The sequence below is a fragment of the Anomaloglossus baeobatrachus genome, chromosome 1 (assembly GCF_048569485.1).
Source record: "Anomaloglossus baeobatrachus isolate aAnoBae1 chromosome 1, aAnoBae1.hap1, whole genome shotgun sequence".
NCBI classification, from domain to species: domain Eukaryota; kingdom Metazoa; phylum Chordata; class Amphibia; order Anura; family Aromobatidae; genus Anomaloglossus; species Anomaloglossus baeobatrachus.
In genome coordinates, this window is record NC_134353.1 from 674,440,932 (window position 1) to 674,466,819 (window position 25,888).

Genomic DNA, 25,888 nt, shown 5'->3' on the forward strand with positions numbered 1-25,888 from the left:
CTTTGAGTTAAAAAGGTTAAAATTGGGTCAATATACTCCATAGAGACTTCAGAGTGTTACACACATTTTATTTCAGGCAATTAGATACTTTGCAGTATTTAGAATTACATTTTTGGGGTAAAGCTGGTGACCTTTAATTTCAAAAGATTTGCCTAATTCTCATCTCTACACAAATGATAACGTATTCTGAAAAGTCACGTGAATGTATAGTTACACTTTAAAGGGAACTTGATATGTCCAAAAAGGCATGAATTTACCCTGGAGATCAAAATTATGATCACTTGCTTTTATCAGAAATAATGTAATCTACATTGATTAACATTTGAAGTTTTTTTTGTAAGGTGTACACCATGCCACTAGAACAGTGTTTTACAAAAGAACCAAAGTTTATAACACAAACCCCGTATTTTGCCCAAAACGTGATGATCATAATTAGAGAACAACAATGATTGTATCATTGAGAAAGATTTATAACTAATTTTTCTGAAGGTAACAACAGTGACCAATCAGTAGGAAGTGTACAGGCCTTTGCTTTGAGTGACTTCAGCATATCTGCGGCCACAGGACATCGCTAGTCTCTCACACTGCTCTGGTGTGATTTTGATCCACTCTTCTTCCAGTCTCTTCCACACTTCTTTGACTGTTGTGGGTTTCTTGGCCATAACATTGTCACCAAGGGTTTTCCAGAGGTTTTCTATTGGTTTTACATCAGGACTCGGGACTGGCCATTTCATTGTTTCAATGTTCTCTGTTTCAAGGAACTGCTTTACCCATTTGGCTGTGTGACAGGGGGCATTGTCCTGCATGAAAAGTAATGGCTAATTGAGTGATGAATGCAAGTAAGAAACCACATGTTGTTGAAGAAGGTTTTGATACACACTTGCATTCATTCTGCCATGTAGCTGTATGAGAGGTCCAACTCCTGTTCCCAGTTTGTTGACAAACATAATGTTTACCATTAGACCCCCCAAAAATTAAACTTGCTTTCATCACTAAAATGTTCTGTGGACTACTTCTCCTCTGTCCACATAACATACTCCTTTTGTTTCTTTCTGCTAATAAGAGGTTTGGTCACTGCAGAGTGGGCTTTCAGTCCAAATGCTTTTAAACGTTGTAACTCTTAATAACGAGACAGATCCTTATCCTGTTCAGTGCTGCACTGGCGAGCAATTCCAGCTGCAGTATTGAAACAATTACCCATGAAGATTGTCCACATTATCCTCTCTTCTTTTGCATTTGGATGGCATGGTGGCTCAGTGGTTAGCATTTGTAGCGCTGGGGTCCTGGGTTCAAATCCCACCAAGGACACCATCTGCAAGGAGTTTGTATGTTCTCCCCGTTTTTGCGTGGGTTTCCTCCGGTTTCCTCCCACACTCCTAAAACATACAGATAGGGACTTTAGATTGTGAGCCCCAATGGGACAGCGTTCCTGATGTATGTAAAGTGCTGCAGAATATGTTAGCGCTATATAAAAATAAAGATTTGAAATAAAGATTTTTTGTCTTTCGAGGGCAACCAGCCTTCTTGGGGGACATGAAAGAGTTTGTGATGTTGTAAAGAAGCAATATTCTCAAAATCACAGACTTGGAATGACCAACTTCTCTTACTATGGCTGATAGTCACCCCTTTTGTCTTTCATCTGCACAATCTGCTGCTGGATGGTTTCAGTCACTTTGGAACAACACTGTCAAGCTGCCACCAGGGGAAGCCGGAGCTCTGCAGCAGAAGACACTACACGAGGAACATGAACAGGGAAGAAGATACACAGTGTGTGCTCGTACACTGCCTCACAGCACAGCTGGGGAGCAGAGCTGCAGGGCATGCGAGGAATGGTCAAGCAGGCTGGGTCAAGCACAGTACGCGCAGAAGGAGGAACGGAGGAAAGAGCAGTAGCGGAGTCGAGGTCAATCCGAGGTCAGTACCAGAGGAAGCAACCAAGTGGGGAGGTAGGAGAGGGGACAAAGGAATGGGGGGACGACGACTGGGGGACGGAACACAGACAGGGCACGGGGTTCAAGCACAGACGGATCAGGATAACACTTACAGGACCAACAGTCACGGGCAAAGCAGCGCTAAGCTTATAGCCGGCGCTGGTTCACTGGACATGTCAGTTTTTAAAGCATCCAAGCTCCACAAAGGCCCGGGAGAAGACTCTGCCCCCTAGCCATGTGGACGGGGAGGCGGAACCATGACAGGCACACCATTTTTGCAAAGTCAGTGCAAACTGGAAAGTTTGGTTGCCAGTTAAATAGGGTTTGTCAGATAATTAAGTAAATTATCACCAGGTGCCACATTAACACCAATAACTTGCAGGTATCTGAAAGTGATCTCTAATTTTGATCCGTGCTCTTTTACATTTATCTCAATTAAATTTTTATGTGCTTTTGAAAAAATTCAATTTATGAAATGAGCTTAAAATACTGCTAGTTTACTCATGTACGGATATATTCACATAGAACTACACAATGACCTTAACATTCAGGAAATTGTGGGTTATTCTTTAAGTTTGATCTCCAGTATTTATCTCCCTGTAGCCACTTACTTCCAGTCATAGGTCTGCGACACACATCCGTGCCTCCGGTACGTGTGTGCCTTTTTTTTCACGTACCGGAGACACGGGCCCACGTGGTCCTATGTATTGTTATTGTTTTGGACACACGTAAGTATTCAGGAACGGAATGTGTGTCCATTCCGTACTTACGTTTGTCCATTTTTTAGAAACGCTGACATGTCTGTGTTGCTCCGGCAGCACGGGTGTAACACGGCCCGCACCCGTACCACACGGATGTAGTGTGGATGCGGGCCCGTGTGACACGCGCCGGAGAAAGACACGTGTCAGTGTAAAAATAATAAAAACACATACTCACCTCCACCATACCTGCAGTCTCTGCTGTGGCTGTCCCCTGCATCTGTCCCCCAGTGAATTTGAACAACGCTTCTTCACTGGGGACCGGAAGCAGCATCAGCGGGGCGTGGCTTTGGCCAGACGCCATCATTCAGCACCACAGACAGCGCCAGATGATGCAGGTAAGGCGGGACTTTCCGTTCTCCGTGTGTTATTACGTAGAACACACGGAGAACATGTACGTGCCATAAACACGGCACACAGGGACAAAACCACCCCTTTAACACGTACATGACAAAAACGTTACGTTTTGTCACGTAAGTGTGGCAGAGGCCATAGGGAGTGCAGGGAGACGTCACAGTATAGTTTGCAGTAACTGTAATGGTTTTCTCCACCGTCCCCATGGTTCAAAGTGAGTGGGTACAGGGAGAATATAAATTATTTTTCTCTCTGTTGGTGCTGCTCCAGAATGGAAGCAAAGCAGGATTTTAACACTATTTCATACATATTAATCCTATATCTGCAGGTAAACAGCATTATTGGACATGATAGGTTCCTTTAACAATTGTAATCATGATGACAGCTGCACATGCCATTATTGTATGTAATTTGTGATACAGTCTTTCCTTTATGTATCTATTATTCTGATAAACTGAATTTAATTTAACTGCACAAAGAAACAGTAGTTACCGATGGCTGTCATATCTGGAGATAAACTAACCGACCATATTATATGGTTATGTATAAATAGATGAACCAGAGATAATTTATTAATATACTGTGTAAATAAAACTAAATTGTGTTTTATTTCTGTAGCAAATATGGAGAATACAGGTTAAAAAAGGATGCTATTCTCTCGCTGGCATCCATAAAAATATATTTCTAATCTGTGTTCTGTCAGTCCTCAAATGATTATCTTCATTAAAACTCACTTTAGGTGTGCTGACATTTATAGCTTTATAGGGAGTATGGGAACATGCAATTCCAATTGAAATGTAATCAGAACATTATGCACTTTACACCTCCAATCAATACAACCTGCAATGAAATAGGCCGAGACGATTTCAGTTTTGTTCATTTATTGCACTAATGTCTTTAAATCCTGTAGTGTGAGAGTAAAGAGAAGGATTAGCAGAGGCTTTAGAGACTGCTTTATATGAGCCTGGCACAATGTGTCAGCCACATTAGCACAGATCTCATCACTATTGTTATTGTAGTCATTTGCTCTCAGGCTTACTATAGTGTACAGGGATGTCTGAAGCACTGCTACCTATTGATTTTTTTTATTCCATTATCTGTCATATTGTATTTGAAAGACAAAGAAACGGCATTGGAAACAGTGACTATAACAAAGTCCTAAAAGTTTACAAGGTAAAAGTAACTGGCAATAGAAAAAAAAAATAAAGTTAACTGTATGGCTGTATTTATGGATATCGTTACTAGAGTTGAGCGCGGTTCACGGTTCGAGGTTCTCCAGTTCGCGGCTCGACTGATTTTGGGGGCTGTTCTAGATAGAACTAGAACTCGAGCTTTTTGCTAAAGCTCGATAGTTCTAGATACGTTCGAGAACGGTTCTAGCAGCAAAAAGCAGGGCTCTTTACAGCTACAGTGTGCAGGAGCCATCGCTGGCAGCCTGCCAGAAGCTGGTAACCAAGATAAACATAGGGTATCCAAGCAAAGCGCTTTGGTTAGTAACCCAATGTTTATCCTAGTTACGTGCAGGAAGCCCACACTTCCCCGCTCAGCTCGCTCCGCACCCTCCTGCACGCGGCATGTACACATACATACACACACACACACACACACACGTCCCCAGCCATGCAGTCCACGACACTGACGTCCTCCTGGCACTCTGCACACATGGTCCCGCTCGGCTTACCTGCAGTGATGAAGTCCCGACCTCAGCGCTGTCACTGTCCTCCATGGCCGCCGCTTGTCACATCACCTTCTCTCGCTTCCGACCCGAGACTGACTAGCGGTGACGTCACGGGCCTCTCGCGATACTTGGCTGTGAAGGCGGCGGTCATTGAACTCAGTGACAGGTGCTGTCGGCAGTGCAGGAGATCAGCGCAGGTAATGTACCTCGCTGACAGCAGCACTTGTCATGCCCTGCAGTGACCTGGGCTGACCCATTGATGTTAGCTCAGGTCACTGCACTGCTCTCCCAGCCAATGGGGAACATCCTGCTCTTCATTGACTGGGACAGTGTGGATCGTCATGGCAACCCCTTGGATTACACCAGACCTGGATTTGCTTTTCTTTCTAATAAATTGGTTAAAGAGGGAATGTATTGGGGAGTATTTTTTTAAATAAAAATGTGTTTGTCGTCTATTTTTTTTTATTACTGACTGGGTTGGTGATGTCGGGTATCTGATAGACACCTGACCTCACCAACCCCAGGGCTTGATGCCAGGTGACATTACACATCTGGTATTAACCCCATATATTACCCCGTTTGCCACCGCACCAGGGCGCGGGATGAGCTGGGGCGAAGCACCAGGATTGGCGCATCTAATGGATGCGCCACTTCTGGGGCGGCTGCAGCCTGCTATTTTTAGGCTGGGGAGAGTCCAATAACCATGGACCTCCCTAGTCTGAGAATATCAGACCCCAGCTGTCTGCTTTACCTTGGCTGGTGATCCAATTTTGGGGGGACCCCTATGTGTTTTTTTTTAATTATTTATTTAATTTAAAATAACAGCGTGGGGTGCCCTCAGTTTTCGATTACCAGCCAAGGTGAGGTTACCAGCTGTGGTCTGCAGGCTGCAGCCGTCTGCTTTACCCTAGCTGGCTACAAAAATAGGGGGAACCCTACGTCATTTTTTTTTTCATTTTTTTGGCTAAATACAAAGCTAAGCACCCCTTAGTGCCACATGAAAGGCACCAAAGGGTGAAAAATTACAAAATGCAGGAGAGTGGGACATTATGTGTCTTTCTGCCATTATAATGACAGAAAAGACTGATATGAAGTGCACAAGCACAAGAAAATCACCAGAGCGCTCTACGCTGTGAAAAGCAGTAGAAAATGGCACTGGAGTGAACATGTGACCGCCTCATGTAGGATGAAGCTATGGATCCTGGGTAAATTTATGCATTTACCCTCCTTCAGTTTTTTTGCAGTACACAAAAAAAATGGAAGGCACACGGATGACAAACAGATGACATACGGACCGTCTACGGAACGGAAACGGATGCCCCACGGATGCACCCGTGAAAAGAAACGGACTGTTTTTTGCAGACCGCAAAAATGGATCGGTCGTGTTAATGTAGCCTTATTCTGATCTGCCGTTTATAAACAGCAGGCAGAAATAAGTGAATAACGTCCCCCAGCGTCAGAAAATCTCCGGGGTTTCAGGGCTAGCTGAGACCCTGGAGATCATGATTCAGGACGGTTTTTCCGGTCCCCGCTCACGTGATCACAGGTATACACCGTACACCGATGATCACGTTACAGTAAATGACAGCGCCGGTAAAAAATTATTTATCTCCCATCTGGCATGAACAAACATGATAAATCTCCTCCCCGGTCCCCTCCGGTCCCCCGGTGTCACCAAAGTGCCCCCCCTGATGCCCTCCCAGAAACCCAAGATGGCCGCGCGCACAGCAGCGCGCCGGCCGCATTCACCCTACTCCTCTGATTTTGATTTTGTGATTTTGCCATGACACATGCGACAGAAAACTCCTCCCCAGGCAATATCAGGTCACCCCCTATAACCCCACCGGTGTTCCCCGGTGTCCCACGGTACCTGTGCAGCGTTGATCCCCCCATGGCCCTCTCCTTCACAATAGACGCTGCCGCATGCACAGAGCGGCTGTCAGCTCAGCTTCCTGTGTTCAGACACAGTGAGTGGTGGTTATGCATCTGTAAGCTAAATGGGCGGCACGGTGGCTCAGTGGTTAGCACTGCAGTCTTGCAGCGCTGAGGTCCTGGGTTCAATTCTCACCAAGGACACCATCTGCAAGGAGTTTGTATGTTCTCCCCGTGTTTGCGTGGGTTTCCTCCCACACTCCAAAGACATACAGCGCTATGGAATTAATAACGCTATATAAATGAATGAATAAATTATTATTATTACTGCAATGCCCTGCTCATGAGGTAAGGAACATAATTGATCAGGAGAGCTATATACTACATTTCCAAATGGAGGGATTTGCTTTTATAGTTTCCCTGCTGAACGACCACCAAACATGAGAGTCCGTTATACGCCACAAGAAAACACATCTAAATAGCGAGCTCTGTTGTTAAGTATTCATTCAGCTGGATAACTGGACTTAAAGGGGTATTCCATCTCCAAGATCCTATCCCCAATATATAGTAGGTGGAATAGCAATAATATCAGCAAATACCAATATTTGGAAATGTAGAATAGTTCTCCTGATTAGGCATGCCCTTACCTCATGAGCAGGGCATTGCAGCTTTGGTAGCAACCATTACGACATGGACTCTAATGCTGTGGACCCTGGGAGAGTGAGTGCAGATTCATTGCACCCACACTCCTCACATGAAGGGTCCGCACTCCTAGAAAATGGGGGATACGTTCCCTGAGTGTCTCCCCCCCACATTCTAGACGGTCCAGAGTCGTCGTGGGACCCCTTTATTTTTTTTCTTACAATAAATTGGTGAAAGAGGAAATGTTTTGGGGACTGTTTTTTCAAATAAATTTCTTTTGTCGATTTTTTTTTTTGTTAGTACTGACAGTTTAGGATGTTGGGTATCTAATAGACGCCATGACATCACAAACTGCTGGACTTGATCTCAGGTGACTTTACAGCTAGTATCAATTCGATTTATTACCCCGTTTGCCACTGCACCAGGGCACGGGATGAGCTGGGGTGAAGCGCCAGGATTGGCGCATCTAGTGGATGCGCCACGTCTGGGGTGCCTGCGGCCTGCTATTTTTAGGCTGTGAAGGCCCAATAACTATGGACCTTCCCACCCTGAGAATACCAGACCACAGCTGTCCGCTTTACCTTGGCTGGTGATCCAATTTGGGGGGGACCCTACTTTTATTGTGTAATTATTAATATTTATAAAATAATTATAGAAAAAGAGCCTGGGGGGACCTCCACATTGGATCCCCAACCACGGTAAAGCTGCCAGCTGTGGTTTTCAGGCTACATCCGTCTGCTTTACCCTAGCTGGCTATCAAAAATGGGGGGACCCAACGTCATTTTTTTTTTAACTATTTTTCAAATAGAAAAAATTAATGGACTTCCCTGTATTTTGATTGCCAACCAAGGTAACGGCAGGCAGATGGGGGTGGCAATCCATAGCTGTCTGCTTTATCTGCGCTGAGAATCAAAAATACCGCGGAGCGCTACGTCATTTTTTTTAAAGATTTATTTTTACAGCACTGTGATGTCCAGCAATCAAAATACAGGGAAGCCCATTTTGTTTTTAGTTATTTAAATAAATAATTAAAAAAAATATATATGGGCTCTCGCTGCATTTTTTGTATTGCTAGCTAAGGGTAATCCAAGCAGCTACTGGCTGCTAACCCCCACTGCTTGGTGTTACCTTCACTGGCAATGGAAAATCCAGGGAAGCATTTTTTATTTTTTTTGCCAAAAAACTACAAAAAAAGGACGTAAGCTTCGCCATATTTTTGTATGCTAGCCAGGTATAGCAGGCAGGTGCTGGAAGAGTTGGATACAGCGCCAGAAGATGGCGCTTCTATGAAAGTGCCATTTTCTGAGGCGGCTGCAGACTGCAATTCGCAGCAGTGGGGCCCAGAAAGCTCAGGCCAACCTGTGCTGCGGATTCCAATCCCCAGCTGCCTAGTTGTACCTGGCTGGACACAAAAATGGGGCGAAGCCTACGTCATTTGTTTTCTAATTATTTCATGAAATTCATGAAATAAAAAAAAAAGTGCTTCCCTTTATTTTTGGTTCCCAGCCGGGTACAAATAGGCAACTGGGGGTTGGGGGCAGCCGTAACTGCCTGCTGTACCTGGCTAACATACAAAAATATGGCGAAGCCCACATAATTTTTTCAGGGGGCAAATAACTTCTGCATACAGTCCTGGATGGAGTATGCTGAGCCTTGTAGTTCTGCAGCTGCTGTCTGTCTGTATGGAGAAGAGCAGACAGCAGCTGCAGAACTACAAGGCTCAGCATACTCCATCCAGGACTGTATGCAGAAGTTTTTTGCCCACCAAAAAAATGACGTGGGCTTCGCCATATTTTTGTATGCTAGCCAGGTACAGCAGGCAGCCACGGGCTGCCTCCAACCCCCAGTTGCCTATTTGTACCCGACTGGGAACCAAAAATATAGGGAAGCCCGTTTTTTTTAATTATTTCACTTATTTCATGAAATAATTAAAAAACAAATGACGTGGGCTTCGCCCCATTTTTGTGTCCAGCCGGGTACAACTAGGCAGCTGGGGATTGGAATCCGCAGCACAGGTTAGCCCGAGGTTTCTGGGCGCCTCTGCTGCGAATTGCAGTCCGCAGCCGCCCCAGAAAATGGCGCTCTCATAGAAGCGCCATCATCTGTCGCTGTATCCAACTCTTCCAACAGCCCTGAAGCCGGGTGGCTTGTTGGGTAATAATGAGTTAATACTAGCTTTGTTTTACTAGCTAGTATTAAGCCAGAGATTCTTAATGTCAGGCACGTTTGACCCGGCCATTAAGAATCTCCAATAAAGGGTTAAAAAAAAGACACCACACAGAGAAAAAATACTTTAATAGAAATAAATACACAGACACATTAGAGACTCCATCTTTATTACCCCCTGTCAGCCCTCCACGATCCATAGTCTTCTGTCTTTCTCGTTCAACAAATGCAGCTCTGCTCCATCACTGCTGCATGGGGGAAGACGCTGCTGCTCCCCGTGCAGCCTTCACTCCGTGAAGGCTGCACGGGAAGCAGCGTGCAGCCTTCACTCCGTGAGTGATCAGTGCTGCTGGCTGTCAGCGGTAACACTGACAGACGCGTTACCATAGCAACGGTGCTCCCGGAGCCGCGGTTAGCGGTGACGTCACCGCTAACTGCATTGGTATGGCAATGGTGATCTCCGTTAATGACCGGCTGTGTCAGCCGGTCCGTAACGGAACGGGGAGTCGACCGTGTGCTAGAGCATGTCGCCGGTACACGGCGATACACAAATTTGCACCGTGTACCGGAGAGATGCACTCGCAGGTCCTACATGACGAGTCATAGTCATGTGACCAGTCTGTAGCCAATGAGATAATAGCCACGTGACTGGTCACATGGCTATTTTGACGTCACGATAGGTCCTGCATCACTGCTGGCAGTGCTGGTCACCGGGAGGATTCAGCGATCATCGGATGGAATAACGGCAGGAGACAGAGTGCAGAAGGGATCGCGGGGATCGGTAAGTGTTATGGCAATGTTTATTAACTGTTTGTGTACATTTATCATGCATTTTTATATGTTTGTGATTGCCTCCCATTATATCCTATAGGTTCGAGTTTGGTTCGTCGAACGTTCGACGAACCGAAGTCGAACGAGACCTCCGTTCGGCGAACCGAACTCGAGCCGAACCACGGCCAGTTCGCTCATCTCTAATCGTTACATAGAAATAATCCCTTAAATTACTGTATACAAATGAATTCTGTTGCAGAACCATCAAGGAGAGGCAGCTTCTCTACAAGTCATTGTCCGACCCTTTAAAGGGAATCTGTCAACAGGTTTTTGCTACCTCATCTGACAGCAACAAAAATAAGCAGGGAAATTCTGACTCCAAAAGTGTATCACATAAATTGCTGCCTGAAGCCATTATGAAACAATCAAAGAATTTACAGTAGTTTGGGGATCAAAGCAGAGCTGTCCCCACCCACACCAGGCTCTCAATAGCCTACAATGACTGTGAGGTGTCAATTACAGCAGGGGGCATTTCAGATGTGTAGAGTTTCTAGTCCTGCAATGTTAATGACAGGGTAATAAACCCTTTTGTTTATCTAAACAATGCAGCACACTGATAAGAGAAGCACAGTTGCTTTTTGTTTTCTAACTCTTACAGCATGCTGTCCTCAGCTTATATAGCAAAAACCTCTTGACAAATTCTCTTTAACCCCTTAACGACCACGGGCAGTAATATTACATCCTAGCGGTCATAATGTTACTGCTGGCGATCTGCTGCCGGCAGCTTGCCTTGATCGGCGCACATCTCAGCTGATTTTCACAGCTGAGATGTGTGCCTGCTAGGCACGAGCAGAATCGTTATCTGCTCGTGCCGTTTAACCCCTTAAATGGTGCTGTCAATATGTGACAGTGCTATTATAATAGCGATCGGGGTAAACTTTTACTTACCACCCGATACCGGAAGTCACATGACGTGATCACGTGACTTCCAGTAGTTGTCATGGTAGCACAGGGTCATGCGATGATTCCTGTACCAGCCATGAATTACTTTCAGTTTCACTCCGCCCGGAGCCGAGTGAATCAGAAAGTGAACGTATCTGCTGTTTACAGCTGTGTAGCTGTGATCAGCAGATAGGGCAGAGCAATTGGATTGTTAATCGCTATAGCCCCCTAGGGGAACTAGTAAAATAAAAAAAAGTAAAAAAAAAGTTTTAAAAAATAAAAAAAAAACAAAAAAACCTAAAAGTTCAAATCACCCCCCTTTCGCCCCATTGAAAATTAAAGGGTTAAAAAAAAATTAAAAATATACACACAATTGGTATCGCCACGTTATGAAACACCCGATCTATCAAAATATAAAATCAATTAATCTGATCAGTAAACATCGTAGCGACAAAAAAATTCCAAACGCCAAAATTATGTTTTTTTTGTCGCCACAACTGTTGCGCAAAATGTAATAACAGGCGGTCAAAACGTAGCATCTGCGCAAAAATGGTACAGTTAAAAACATCAGCTCAAGATGCAAAAAATAAGCTGTCACTGAGCCAAAGATCCCAAAAAAATGCGATCGCTACGGGTCACGGAATATGGCGTAAAACGTACGCCACTTTTTTCAGACAAACTTCCGATTTTTTTTAACCCCTTATATAAAAGTAAACCTATACATGTTTGATGTCTACGAACTCGCACTGACCTGAGGCATCACACCCACACATCATACATATATTACCATATATTGAACACAGTAAATAAAATATCTCAAAAACAATAGTGCTATCGCACTTTTTTGCAATTTTTCTACATTTCGAATTTTTTTGCCATTTTCCAGTACACTATATGGTAAAACTTATGGTTTCATTTAAAGGTACAGCTCGTTCCGCAAAAAATGAGCCCTCACATTACCATATTCACTGAAAAATAAAAAAGTTACGTCTCTCAGAAGAATGGCGAAAAAAAAAGGGAAAGCGAAAAATCGGCCTGTCGTGAAGGGGTTAAACCCTTTCCTACTAGACAATATGTTTTTAATTTTTTCCTCCTCTTACTCCAAGACCCGGAACTTTGTTATTTTTCTGCCAACATGCATTTTGCAGGCAGTGTTGTAGTTTTAAATGACACCATTCATTATACCATAAACTTTGTGGGGAAAAAGTTCTAATTGTGATGAAATAGGAAAAAAAAATCCAATTCTGCCATTATATTGTGGCTTTGTTTTTAAGATATTGATTTTGAGTTAAAAAACTCCTGTCAAAATGGTTCCCCAGGCCAGTGTGATTCTGTGATTATGGCAATATCAAACATGTACAGGTTTTTTTTATCTAAGCTTAGAAAAAAAAATCTGAAATTTGCTGGAAAAAAAGAAGAATTTTGTGCTGTCAATTTCTGAGAGCTGTAGCTTTTTATTTTTTCAGCAACAGGGCTTGTATTTTTGCTTATCAAATTGATGTTTTTAAGTGATGCAATCTTAGGTTAAATACAATGATTTGATAGCTCTTTATTGCATCTTTCTAGGGAGGCTAATCAACCAAAAAAACAACAATTCTGGGATTTAGATTCTTTTCTATTTATGGCTTTTACCAAAATTGTACACTTTTACAGATGTGATGATACCAAACATGCACATTTTTTTATTAAAAGGGGAGTGATTTGACTCTGTAAATACAGAGGGGAAAAAAGTCATGGCGAAAAATGTTGGCACCCTTGAAAGTGTTCCACAAAATGAAGTATTTCTCCCAGAAAATTATTGCAATTATACACATGGTTATTTCCTTTGTGTGTAGTGGAATAACACAAAAAAATACAAAAAAGGCGAATTGGACATAACTTCACACAAAACCGCCAAAATAAGAAAAACAAAATAGTTGGCACTTTTTCAAAATTTTTTTCAAGCGTGCTCTTTCAGACTCACCTGTAGCAAGTAACATGTGTGGGCAATATGATAATCACACCTAAATCAGATAAAAAGGGGAGAAGTTGACTTAATTTTTGTAATGTGTGTCTGTGTATGCCACACTAAGGGGTACTTTGCACAATGCGACATCGCAAGCCGATGCTGCGATGCCGAGCGCGATAGTCCCCGCCCCTGTCGCAGCTGCGATATCATTGTGATAGCTGCCGTATAGTGAATATTATCGCTACGGCTGCTTCACATGAACTCACCTGTTGTGCGACGTCGCTCTGCCTGGCGAACCGCCTCCTTATTAAGGGGACTGGTCGTGCGGCATCACTGCGACGTCACACGGAAGGCGGCCAATAGGAGCAGAGGGGCAGAGATGAGCGGGATGTAAACATCCTGCCCACCTCCTTCCTTCCGCATAGCCAACGGGAGCCACGGTGACGCAGGTAGGAGATGTTCCTCGCTCCTGCGACTTCACACACAGCGATGTGTGCTGCCGCAAGAGCGAGGAACAACATCGGACCGTCGCGTCAGCGTAATTATGGTTTCGCCAACGCTACACCGATGATACGATTACGACGATTTTGTGCTCGTTAATCGTATCATCTAGGATTTACACACTACGATGTCGAGAGCAACGCAGGAAGTGCGTCACTTACGACATGACCCCACCGACATTGCACCTGCGATGTCGTAGTGTGCAAAGTACCCCTAAGTGTTACGTCCCCACCGGAATCCGCTCCAGCAACTTCTACTTCGATCACCAGGTGACGCCATATTCCTGCCATGGATAGTGCTGGTGATGGGAGAGGAGTCGATGCCAGCGGCGCTGGTGGGCGCAGGCTCCACTCATCCACTGGGCTGGGTTTCCTTGGGATCTGCAATACCAATGGCTGACTGTAGGTGTTGTGTGTCTTCCAGCTGAAGTTACCATCATTCAGCTACAACCAATGGGAAGACACCGCACCCTTCTTATTTCCCCTCCTGTCTGCTGACCACTGCCAGAGATAGTTCTGTATTCCTGGTTCCTGTCCCGCCCTGTTCTGTTTAGTGATTCTGGTGTTCTGAATTCTGCTTGTTTCCTGACTACCCTTCTGCGTGCTGTTTATGTACCTCGCTGCCCGATCCGGATTTGACCTCTGCTTTGTTTTTTGATTACGTCTTTGCCTGCTGATTCTGTTCCTGTTTTGCATTTCCCAGTTCGACCCTGCCTGACTACTACTCTCATCGGCCTGCAGCTTTCCACAGGTAGTGATCACCTTGGGCCCTGTGTAGTACCAAATCCCTGTATAGGGGTTAAAGGGTTTCAGGGTTCTAGGGGTCCTGTTTGGTGAGGGGCTCCCTCTAGCCTGTCCATTACAGCCTGTCTGAGTCTGTGGATCCAGGCAGGCATTACAGAAAGAGACGAGATCTGTCTGAGAACTTCAGGACCAAAATTGTGGAAAATATCAACAACCTTAGGGTTACAAGTAGGGCTCAGTGGACCCAAACTGTAAAAGTCCGGATTCGCGTGGTTTCAAAGATGCCCGGGTGCTGGACCCAGGCTCGGGATTTAGGGTGTACGATCTGGAATTGGCACTGGGGAAATTAAAGGAAAAATTAATAAAACAAGAATTAAGTGAGCGTTTGATACTTACGGAGACTCGTGTCATGGCGGCAAACTGCTTTTGGGTCGCGCATTCACTTCCTGTGGTGCACAATAGACTCATCGCCTACACACAGCTTTCCATGCTTATCCCATCCACCGGCCGCCCTGTCAGTTGTGATTCGTTGCAGTCAGACACGCCCCCAGCCTGTGACAATGTCTGCCTGCAGTCATTGCTCATCGCGGCTCAGTCATTGTCTACACTCTCTGCCGGTGGTCTTGCTCTATGGCCTCTCGCTGTGAGATGTAGCAGAGCTGGAAGTGTCATTGGAATAATAAAGTGGTGAAAGATGATGTGTTTTTATATTCTATTCCAAATAAAGGATTTTTTTCTCTGTGTTTGTTATTTACTTTCATTTACAGGTACTGATGGAGGTAGCTCATAGACGCCTGTGCCATCACTAACCTAGGGTTTAGTAGCAGCTGTGCGCTGTTATTAAAACGTGCTATTACCTCAATTGCCACCACACCAGGGCAACAGGAAGAGCCGGTAAAGCACTGGGATTGTCACATCTAGTGGATGTGGCAATACCGGGCAGCTGCGGGCTGAGGTTAGCAGCAGCCCCCAGCTGGCTTTATCTTAGCTGGGTATCAAAATTGGGCAGGGGACCGCACGTGTTTTTTTTTTATTAATTATTTATTTAAATAAAAAATAAAAAAAAGCCGTGTGTGGTTTCTCTTAGACCTGAGTCATACTTGCGAGGGACTAGCGCGAGTCTTGCGTCGCATCACCCGGCACAGCCGCACACTCTCCTAACATGAGTGGGTTTGCCATTGCGTCTCTATGGAGCTGCACGCTCATGTTCAGACAGTGGCAGGCCGTGCTGGGTGATGTCATGCCAGACTCGCACGAGTCTCACATCGCATCACCCGGCATAGCTGCACACTCTTCTGACAGGAGCGTGTCGGCCACATGTGTTTCTATGTAACTGCACACTCATGTTTGGAGAGCGGCAGGCCATGCCTGGTGATGTGATGCGAGTCCTTCGCATGTGTGACTCTGGGCTTACTTGATACGCAGCACAGATAAAGCCCGACAGCTGGGGGCTGCAGCCTTGGGCTTTATCTGTGCTGTCATCAGAAAAAGGGGGAACCTGCGCCGATTGTTTTATTTTTTCATTTATTTTTATACCACCATGCTGACCTGCAGACCCTTGCACTGCTTTCCCCAAATAGTTTGAAAAGTTAGAGGTGATTTTTATATTCTTTCGATTGCTAAACTCATTACAATATAAAATATTGAAAAATTCAATCATGCAATGTTTTTTCACAAACACTGACTCCCTAGTCTTTTTCTTGCATAATACTTTGACCCCTTTATGGGACCTTTGGTGAGTGATTTTGGTGTCATTAGATTGGTTAGAAATTAATGAAAACTGTGCTGTGATTGGTTGCTGTGGGCAGAGAAGATTTTCTTAACCCAGCTTCCAGAGTGTACTGGTGTCTATGAGTGGAGACTCTATTGATTCATCCTATTATGTTGATTACATCGGACCTGGAGGGGTATTTTGGGGGTTAATAAAGTGGTGAAGAAGGTGGTTTTTGTCTTATTTCAAATAAAGGATTTTTGGGGTGTTTGTGGTTATTTACCGTCACTTACAGATTAGTGAGGGGATGTCTCATAGACACCTACCATCACTAATCTAGGACTTAGTGGCACGTCTGGGCTGCTATTAAATCCTTATTACCTCGACGCACTGCACCAGGGCAATCGGGAAGAGCCGGGTAAAGTGCCGGGACTGTTGCGATTCCGGGCAGCTGCAGGAAGATATTTTTAGGCTGGGGAGCAGCCTAATAATCATAGGCCTCCCCAGTCTGAGAATACCAGCACCCAGCTATGGGGCTTTATCTTGGCTGGGTATCAACATTGAGGGGACCGCACACTGTTTTTTTCAAACTATTTATTTATTTGCTGTATGATGTAGACCTGCCCACCAGCATCTGTGATTGGTTGCAGTCAGACAGCTGTCATTCTGTGTGGGGGCGTGTCTGACTGCAACCACTCACAGCCACTGGTGGGCAGTGGAAGCAGTGAATATGTATGAGCCTAATGAGCGGCCCGGGGAGAAGATTGAGAGGCTGCGGGAGCAATATGACAGCCGCACCAGTAATTAGGTAGTATGAAGGGCTTCCTCCTACCCCTTTAGCCGGATTCTGGTCTGCATAGACTTTATCTGGGGATCAGCATGTGGACAGATAACGGGGATCAATCCCACGCCGCCCCGAGTCAGCGGGGGATTCATTTGCCAGTCTTCCGAAATGCAGGGATAAAACGCAAAAAGAATTGACATGCTGCTTCTTTTTTCTGCAACCAAAACTGCAAGGAAAAAAAAAGCAATATGCGCACAGCCTTTCTGAATTCTCATAGACTTTTCTGGGGAAGACAATGCATGCAGTTTTGGGCAACAAACTACACCCCAAAAAAAACAATGCAGCGTGCTCACAGGGCTTAATACAGTAATATGATATCCAGCATGCAATTGCATCTCTCAACACCCAATGTAAGCTGAATTGGGAAAGTATGTCTGCACAACCCCTTTGATTAATCTGTTGTATTAGATCTATGCCTCTTCCTATCAACCGGAAAGAAATAGAGTATGCATATTTTGTGCTGTCATTGATAACTTCTGCGAAGAAGAATTGAGGACACATGAATATGAAGAATGCAGTTTACAGACTGTGGTTTTATCCTGAGGAAGAAGCTGGATACCTTTGAAATGTGTAGATAATAAACCGCATTCTCCTTGTGCATGTCCTGGAGTCTTCTTTGTGGAAGTTATTAATGGCAATGCAGAATATCCACACACCATTGCTTTCCAGTTATTCTATTCCTACATGAATCTGCAGTAGAGATCAGAGAACCCGAACTCTAAATCGGTGTCTGAATTCAGAGTTCAGGTGCTGTACGTATGCTAACCACTCAATCAAGCATCACGGTGCTTTGAGTCTCTGAACGGCTGTTACTGGGGGTAAACACAATATTTTCGGATGTAGTGTGTGCAAAAAAAAAACAAAACAAAAACCCTGACCTCCCTCCCCAGAAAATGATTTATTTATGACTGGCTGTATGTGGGCAGAGAGCCAAACTGTCCAATCAGTGACTTCCAATGGATTTTGGGCTCCGGGATTAAGTTCAGGTTAAGTCTAAGTCGTGGACTGAACTTTATCTAAAGTCTGGCTGAACCGGGCGAGCTCGAACTTCCACATGGCCGCTCATCTCTAATCTGCAGCAGCTGTATCTATCCAAACTCCTATATATTTCCATGTGTCACAATTTTATATGTGAGCAAGCACCCCTCTCTTTTCTACCATTTATACCAGTAGACCCTATTGCACTTTTTTTGGTCCCCAATTTTTGTTGTTTCTTATCTACTGGGCATTTTAAAATAAATCAATTTTATTACACATTACCTTACTTTGTATTGAAAATTAACATCAATCCTTTGTGCTGTATGGTTTTGTGGTATTGTGTAGACAACATGTGTAAATCTGTCCTTTTTATTTGGCTTACAGTGACTACGTGAAGGATTTATTTTTGTCTCGAGTTAAATTCCCATTGATTTGTCGCTCTGTTGCTGGTATGGAGGGAAAGTCTCAGCAAGCCATGCAGAGAGTTAGTTGTGTGAGGAAGACTTTTGCTAGCAGCTTTGCTGCTGTGAAGAGGAAGTCGGTGTGTGCCCAGATCAAGCTTCAAATGGTGAGTGTCCCTGATGATGGATATTTAGAAATAAGTTATTGTTTATGTGTCTGAATTATGTGTCTTTTTCCATGACATTTAATGGCTATAAACCCTTATACTCCTGATGAAGCCAAATTAACAGTGAAACATATCATCATAAGGTTATATGATAAGTGGCTGTCCCTGGTACTAAGTAAGGTGGTGGTGCTGCTGACACACCATCAACTCAGTTATTACAGCAAAAGAGAGTTGAGGAATTGGGTTCTCAATTTTACACCAATATTGAAAAATCTACATATACAGTACATACATTGGAAAATCACTCTTGATAAAGCATGCTGTGTGAAACGCTTGTTAGGTTGGCCGGGAACTAGGAGTCCCCCTTTAATTTGGTTGATACTGTGCACTTGACCATGTAGTAACATTATTTAAATTAAATTATATTTTGGGTACTTTTCTCTGCTGTATGTGATTCCAGTCACCACTTTATATATGTTGGATGTCAAGCATTACTATTTTCATTTGTATTTTATCCTTATTACTGGTATCATTCACCTTTGACTATTGCTCCTTCTTTTTATTTATATATACTTTATTAATTTGATTACTATTTCTTCAGGCATGATCATCTGCATAGTGCCATCCCTTAGGATCTCTAACTGCCCTGCCTATTTTTCCTCTGTCTGGTTCTTGATCTTCTATGGATTCCTTATATTATAGTTTTCATATATTTTTATCTAATTTTCAACAAAGTTGCTCAATTTTACATTTATGTATGCAGAATATTATGAAGTCCCGAACATAAGAAACATGGCTAAAGGCCACTTTACACACAGAGATAAATCTGCGGCAGATCTGTGGTTGCAGTGAAATCATGGACATATTGTTCCATTTGTACACAGCCACAAACCTGGCACTGATTGTCCACAATTTCACTGCAACCACAGATCTGCCGCAAATTTATCTCTGTGTGTAAAGTGGCCTTTAGCCATGTTTCTTATGTTCGGGACTTCATAATATTCTGCAGGTGACCTATATTTATGCATGGGACTAATCCAGCATCATATTATAGACTAAAGGGTGCTTTACACGCTGCAACATCGCTAGCGATTGCCAGCGATGTTGAGCGCGATAGCACTCGCCCCTGTCGTTGGTACGATATGTGGTGATTGCTGCCGTAGCAAACATTATCGCTACGGCAGCGTCACACGAACATACCTTGTCAGCAACGTCGCTGTGACCGCCACACAATCCCTGTGCGTTTGGTGTCAGAGCGACGTCACTGCGGCGTCACTAAGCGGCCGGCCAATAGAAGTGGAGGGGCAGAGATGAGCGGGACGGGGGAGGGATTGTTCGGCGGTCACAGCGACGTTGCTGACAAGGTATGTGCGTGTGACGCTGCCGTAGCGATAATGTTCACTACGGCAGCGATCACCACATATTGCACCGACGGGGGCGGGTGCTATCGCGCTCGACATCGCTAGCAATCGCTAGCGATGTCGCAGTGTGTAAAGCACCCTTTACAGTCTGAATTTAGGTCCAGCAAGAAAGAGCCATGAACAGGTGATACTGGGAAAACACCAAAGTAGTGTTGGATACTGCAGAAGACAGCGACCGACATGTATTTTAAAGAATGTTACATTACTAGTAGCTAAATTAAATAAAAAACAATGCAGGTTGGGACTTTACGTTAGCATTGGGTTTATCTCAAAATTCATAATAAATAATATCTCATGAAAGTGATATTTAATAATACTAGTGGATATGTAACATGACGCAAAGTGGTAGCCATGTGCGAGGGAATTGTTTTCCAAATCTCGGTACCCTACAGAAAGATGGGGGCCCTGGGTGTGTGTGGTGGTACTCTTTCTGCTGTGGACACCTTAACGTTCAGCCATGCCATGCTCTGTGTGATGCCATCCTTTTATCGCCAAGATGATGAAGCCTTGTGAAAACAGTCTTTTTTACTGAAGAATACATTTACATATAAAGGGTACTAAATAGTACACTTGAAGCTCTCTTCTATATAATACAGAGAGACATGATTTTTCGAGACATCACTTCACTTTTGTACATTATACAGGCACATCAGATAGTGTGAACCTTCATGTTCCTGATACAGGGCCACACAGGTCAATGTGTTATGCTGTGAATCATGTACCCAGACTACTGGCTGTGATCCCTTTCATGGGCCGCTTCTAGAGCCTCATATCTCTCCTTGTGTTCTCAGCTGGGCAGATCCTTTTCCTTCTTAATTTCCCCCACGACTGGCCAACAAGGACGAACTCCCGCCAAAGTTTTTAATTAGCAGGGATCACTCAGTTGCCTGTATGGTAGATCTCTTTCACCACTAAAGGTTCTTGCTGTAACTTGCTTTCTTGTACTTACTATACACACCAAACACGTGTATTCTTTTGGAAGGTGTTCTGTACTCCTGCATTGTTCACTCACTACACAAACTGCCCTACAAACAGGAACTGACTCACCCTGGTCTCTATCACTCCTCCCTCTACCTGACTAAGGGGTACTTCACACACAGCGAGATCGCTACTGAGATCGCTGCTGAGTCACGTTTTTTGTGACCTCATTAGCGATCTCGCTGTGTGTGACACTGAGCAGCGATCTGGCCCCTGCTGTGAGATCGCTGCTCGTTACACACAGCCCTGGATTGTTTTTTTATTGTTGCTCTCCCGCTGATAAGCACACATCGATGTGTGTGACAGCGAGAGAGCAACAATCCTGAATGTGCAGGGAGCAGGAGCCGGCGTCTGACAGCCTGCGGTAAGCTGTAACCAAGGTAAACATCGGATAACCAAGGTGGTTACCCGATATTTACCTTCGTTACCAGCCTCCGCAGCTCTCACGCTGCCAGTGCCGGCTCCTGCTCCCTGCACACACTAAGTTAAGCGGTGTGAGCTGGTAACTAAGGTAAACATCGGGTAACCATACCCGATGTTTACCTTAGTTACCAGTGTCCGCAGCTTCCAGACGCCGGCTCCGTGCAAGCGCAGCGTCGCTTGCACGCCGCTGCTGGCTGGGGGCTGGTCACTGGTCGCTGGTGAGATCTGCCTGTTTGACAGCTCACCAGCGACCATGTAACGATGCAGCAGCGATCCTGACCAGGTCAGATCGCTGGTCGGATCGCTGCTGCATCGCTAAAGTGTGAAGGTACCCTAAGTGTTAACCCTGTCTTTTCCAAACAAAAAAAAGAGTCTATATAAGAGTAGAAAGGATACAGTGACCTCTTGTGCAAGCCACAAGGAAATTAACACGTTACTACAAAATAACATTTCAGAAATACAAACATTACTTAAATATGATTGGTGTCTTCAGGGGAAAACATGACAGCCTGTCCACCTCCTTACAGATATAGTGGAAGATGGGTAACATTTTTCAGTTTGTTTAGACAATTGTAAATGCAAGCCTGAATATTTGAAAAACATCATGTACAAGAGTGGTGCATTATCTAGAAGAAAGTAGCCATGTTATCTTTTACAACTCTTTTTAAATCAACAATTATTTAGATTAAAGGCATTGTCCAGTCTTCTAATGAGTCTGCAGTTAGGGTGGTGTCACACACAGCGACGACGACAACGACGTCGCTGCTACGTCACCATTTTCCCGTCGCTGTCGCTGTGTGTGACATCCAGCAACGACCTGCTGTGAGGTCGCCGGTTGTTGCTGAATGTCCAGCTTCATTTTTTGGTCGTCGCTCTGCCACTGTGACGCACACATCGCTGTGTGTGACAGCGAGAGAGCGACAAAATGAAGCGAGCAGGGAGCAGGAGCCGGCGTCTGGCAGCTGCGGTAAGCTGTAACCAGGGTAAACATGGGGTAACAAGGGAAGACCTTTCCCTGGTTACCCAATATTTACCTTTGTTACCAGCATCCGCCGCTCTCGCTGCCAGTGCCGGCTCCCTGATCTCTGTACATGTAGCTGCAGTACACATCGGGTAATTAACCCGATGTGTACTGTAGCTAGGAGTGCAGGGAGCCAGCGCTAAGCAATATGCCGTGTCGTTATGATCGCTGCTGCTTCTGCTGTTTGACAGCTAAGCAGCGATCATAGCAGAAACTTACAAGGTCGCTGTTGCGTCACATAAAATGGTGACGTAACAGCGACGTCATTGTCGCTGTCGCTATGTGTGCACCCAGCTTTACTATGTTCATCTGCAGACTCATAAATCCTTACATCATGTGCACTGCGCACTGTTAGGATTGTCTTGTGTTGCCAGCAAAAGTGGGTGGTCACATGGCTGCAAGAATATGATTTTAATATTGCTGGCCACATTCTGACTAGAGGTGCTTGGCCTTAATCAAGTCACTTGAATTGAGCAAGGTCGAGCATGTATTGTCAGCACGTGACAATTTTTAGCAGCTACACCAGAGAATCCTGACAGGGTGTGGTGCACAAGCTCTAAGGATTCAGAAGACTGCAGTAACAAGTAAAGACTGACTAGAATTTCCTAAAAAGTCCAAACAATCCCATTAAAGTGCCACATTTCTGCTAGTTTTATGTTAAATGTGATATCTACTGATAAGATCATAAGTAGTGATGGGCGAATCTGAACTATAAAGTTTTGGGTCTGTACCGGATACCTAGTGTCCGTGCATGGACTCCGAACATAGACTTCTCAGGAAAGTCTGTGTTAATGTTAATGTTCAGATTCTGCCACCCAGATAATGATAGAAATTAAAAAAAAAGGAAGGAAGAGAACAAGTAATAAAACAGGACTGTTATACTTACTGACCTTCCCTGCAGCTGAAACAGTACTTCCAGGTCTGCTCTGTCATGATCTAGGACCGGTATGTCCCACTCAAGAGTTTCCCAGACCTGGCCTGGTCATGTCAGGGGTTAACTCCCATCAGCCTCATTCTGGTTTCAGGAGACACTATATCTGGTCTTTGCACTTGCACTCTGTGCTTGTTATAGTTTTGCTCTGCAGCCTGTGACTGGTTCTGGTGAGGTTTCCTGTTTTATCTGACTCCTTGTTACCGTGCCCTGACCTGTACCCTCCCCCATTTGTCTGTCTGTCCCAATCCCTGACTTCCTGCTCCTGTCAGTTGTTTGTGTTTCCCTCTGCATACCTGATCTCCCGACTTCCAACTCGGTTCTGTTTTCTGACTTGATTTTGATCCTCCCTTTGCAGTGACTTGACTTGCCTGGCTTGACCCTGACTGTTTGACTACTCTATTGCCCCCTGGTGGTTCGCCTGTGAACTGCCTGCTAAAGTCACTCTGCTGTACTACAGCCTCCTTTCTGTTACAGTGTTACTTTGACTCTCCTTTACTACTCTGCTACCACCTAGTGGGGAATATGCTGTGCTACGTCTTACCAACCCTTGGTACAGCGTGACATGCTCATTAGCTCTCATCCATATTCACTGCTTCCCCGCCAACCGTCAGTCCCAGCATCAGTGATTGGTTGCAGTCAGACATGCCCCCACCGTGTGTGGCAGTATAAGTGATTGGTTGGAATCACACACGCTGTCTGTATCCCTATAGTGGTGTAAAAATAAATAAATAAATTGGCTTAGGGTCCACCCATATCGTGATACTCAGCACAGATAAAGCATATGGCTACAGGCTGCAGCCCCCAGCCTTGTGCTTATCATGGAGCTGTGTATTAAAATAAGACAGACACTATGCGGCTTTTTTTAAATGATTTAAATACATAATTTAAAAAACGACTTCAATGAGACCTGCATCTCCTGACAGAAAACCGCGTATTTTTGCCAGGTGATGCAGATTTGGTGCTGAAATTTATACACCTTATTCCTGAAACAAATCTGCATCTTCTGGCAAAAATATGCATCTAAACGCAATGTGGTTTTGATGCGATATTGATATGGTTTTTACCATTAGATGCAGTATTGGTGCAGGAATTTGGTGTACAAGTTTCAGCACCAAATCTGCATCTCCTGGCAAAAAAAATGTAGTTTAGAAGTGGTATTCTGCCAGGAGATGCAGATTTGTTGCTGAAATTTTACTAAAAAGTTGCTGCAACAAATCTGCATCTCCTGGCAAAAAAACGAGGTTTTGATGCGCTATTGATACGGTTTTTGCAAGCAGATGCAGTACTGGTGTGGGAATTAGATATAGAAATTTCAGGACCAAATCAGCATTTCCTGACAAAAAAACGCATCCAAACACCATGCAGTTTTGATGCAATATTAGTACGCTTTTTACCAGTAGATGCAGTATTGGTACAGAAATTTGGTGCATAAGTTTCAGCACCACATCTGCATATCCTGGCAAAAAATACTATTTAGATGTGGTTTTCTGCCAGGGGATAGAGATTTGGTGCTGAAAATTATACACCAAATTCCTGCACCAAATCTGTATCTTATGGGAAAAAAAATGCATCTAAACGCAATGCGGTTTTGATGCGATACTGATGCACTTTTTGGCAGGAGATGCAGTATTGGTGCAGGAATTTGATGTATAAATTTCAGCACCAAATCTGCATCTCCTGGAAAAACAATGCAGTTTAGGTGTATTTTTCTGCCAGGAGATGCACATTCAGTGCTGAAAGTTATACACCAAATTCCTGCACCAAATCTGAATCTCATGGAAAAAAAATGCATCTAAACGCAATGCGGTTTTGATGTGATACTGATGCGGTTTTTGGCAGGAGATGCAGTATTGGTGCAGGAATTTGATGTATAGATATCAGCACCAAATCTGCATCTCCTGGCAAAAAAGTGTAGTTTAGGTGTAGTTTTCTGCCAGGAGATGCACATTCAGTGCTGAAAGTTATACACCAAATTCCTGCACCAAATCTGCATTTTGTGGCAAAAAATTACATCAATATCACTTCAAAACTGTATCGCGTTTAGATATATTTTTCTAGAAGATGCAGATTTGATACAGGAATTTGGTGTATAAATTTCAGCACCAAATCTACATCTATTGGCAAAAAAATGTGGTTTTCTACCAAGAGATGCAGGTCTCATTGAAGTCAATGAGTTCACCTGAGGTGTGGTCACTGAGTTCAAAGAGTTCCTCTGAGGTGAGTGTACCTACAGTCACAGTTGTGAAACCATGGGAACCTCCAGCTGTGACTGCTGGTAAACTCAGTGACGCCTCTGCTCACAGTTGCAGCTCAGTCAGTGTCTGCCTGAAGCCACAGCGGGTAGTCATGTTCTGTAATGTGTCCGCACACTGCGACTTCAGTATATAGTAGAGCCAGCATCATTGTTGGACCTTGTGTGAATTACGTCAGACCTGGCTGTTTGTTGGGTTAATAAATTGGAGAAAGTGGGTGGTTTTTTTTATTTTATTTTACATAAAGGATTTTTTGGGTGCTTGAGTTTATTTCTTCTCTCTTACAGGATTAGTAATGGGGGGTCTCATAGACCAGTACCCATTACTAATCTAGGGCTTAGTGGCAGTTGGAAGTGGTCATTAACTCCTTATATTAACCCGATTGCCATCTCACCAGGACAACCGGCATGAGCTGGGTAAAGTGCCGGGATTGTTGCATCTAATGGATGCAA

The 25,888-nt window shown here is 44.3% G+C and overlaps 1 protein-coding gene across 1 annotated transcript in view; it reads left to right on the top strand.

The window, feature by feature from the left end:
- Positions 1-25,888, top strand: part of MYO18B (myosin XVIIIB) — a 1,019,172-nt gene that overhangs the window by 445,758 nt on the left and 547,526 nt on the right. Inside the window, exon 20 of the mRNA XM_075320057.1 lies at positions 18,224-18,407. Within this exon, the coding sequence (XP_075176172.1) occupies positions 18,224-18,407 (184 nt within the window). The remainder of the gene's footprint in view (positions 1-18,223; positions 18,408-25,888) is intronic.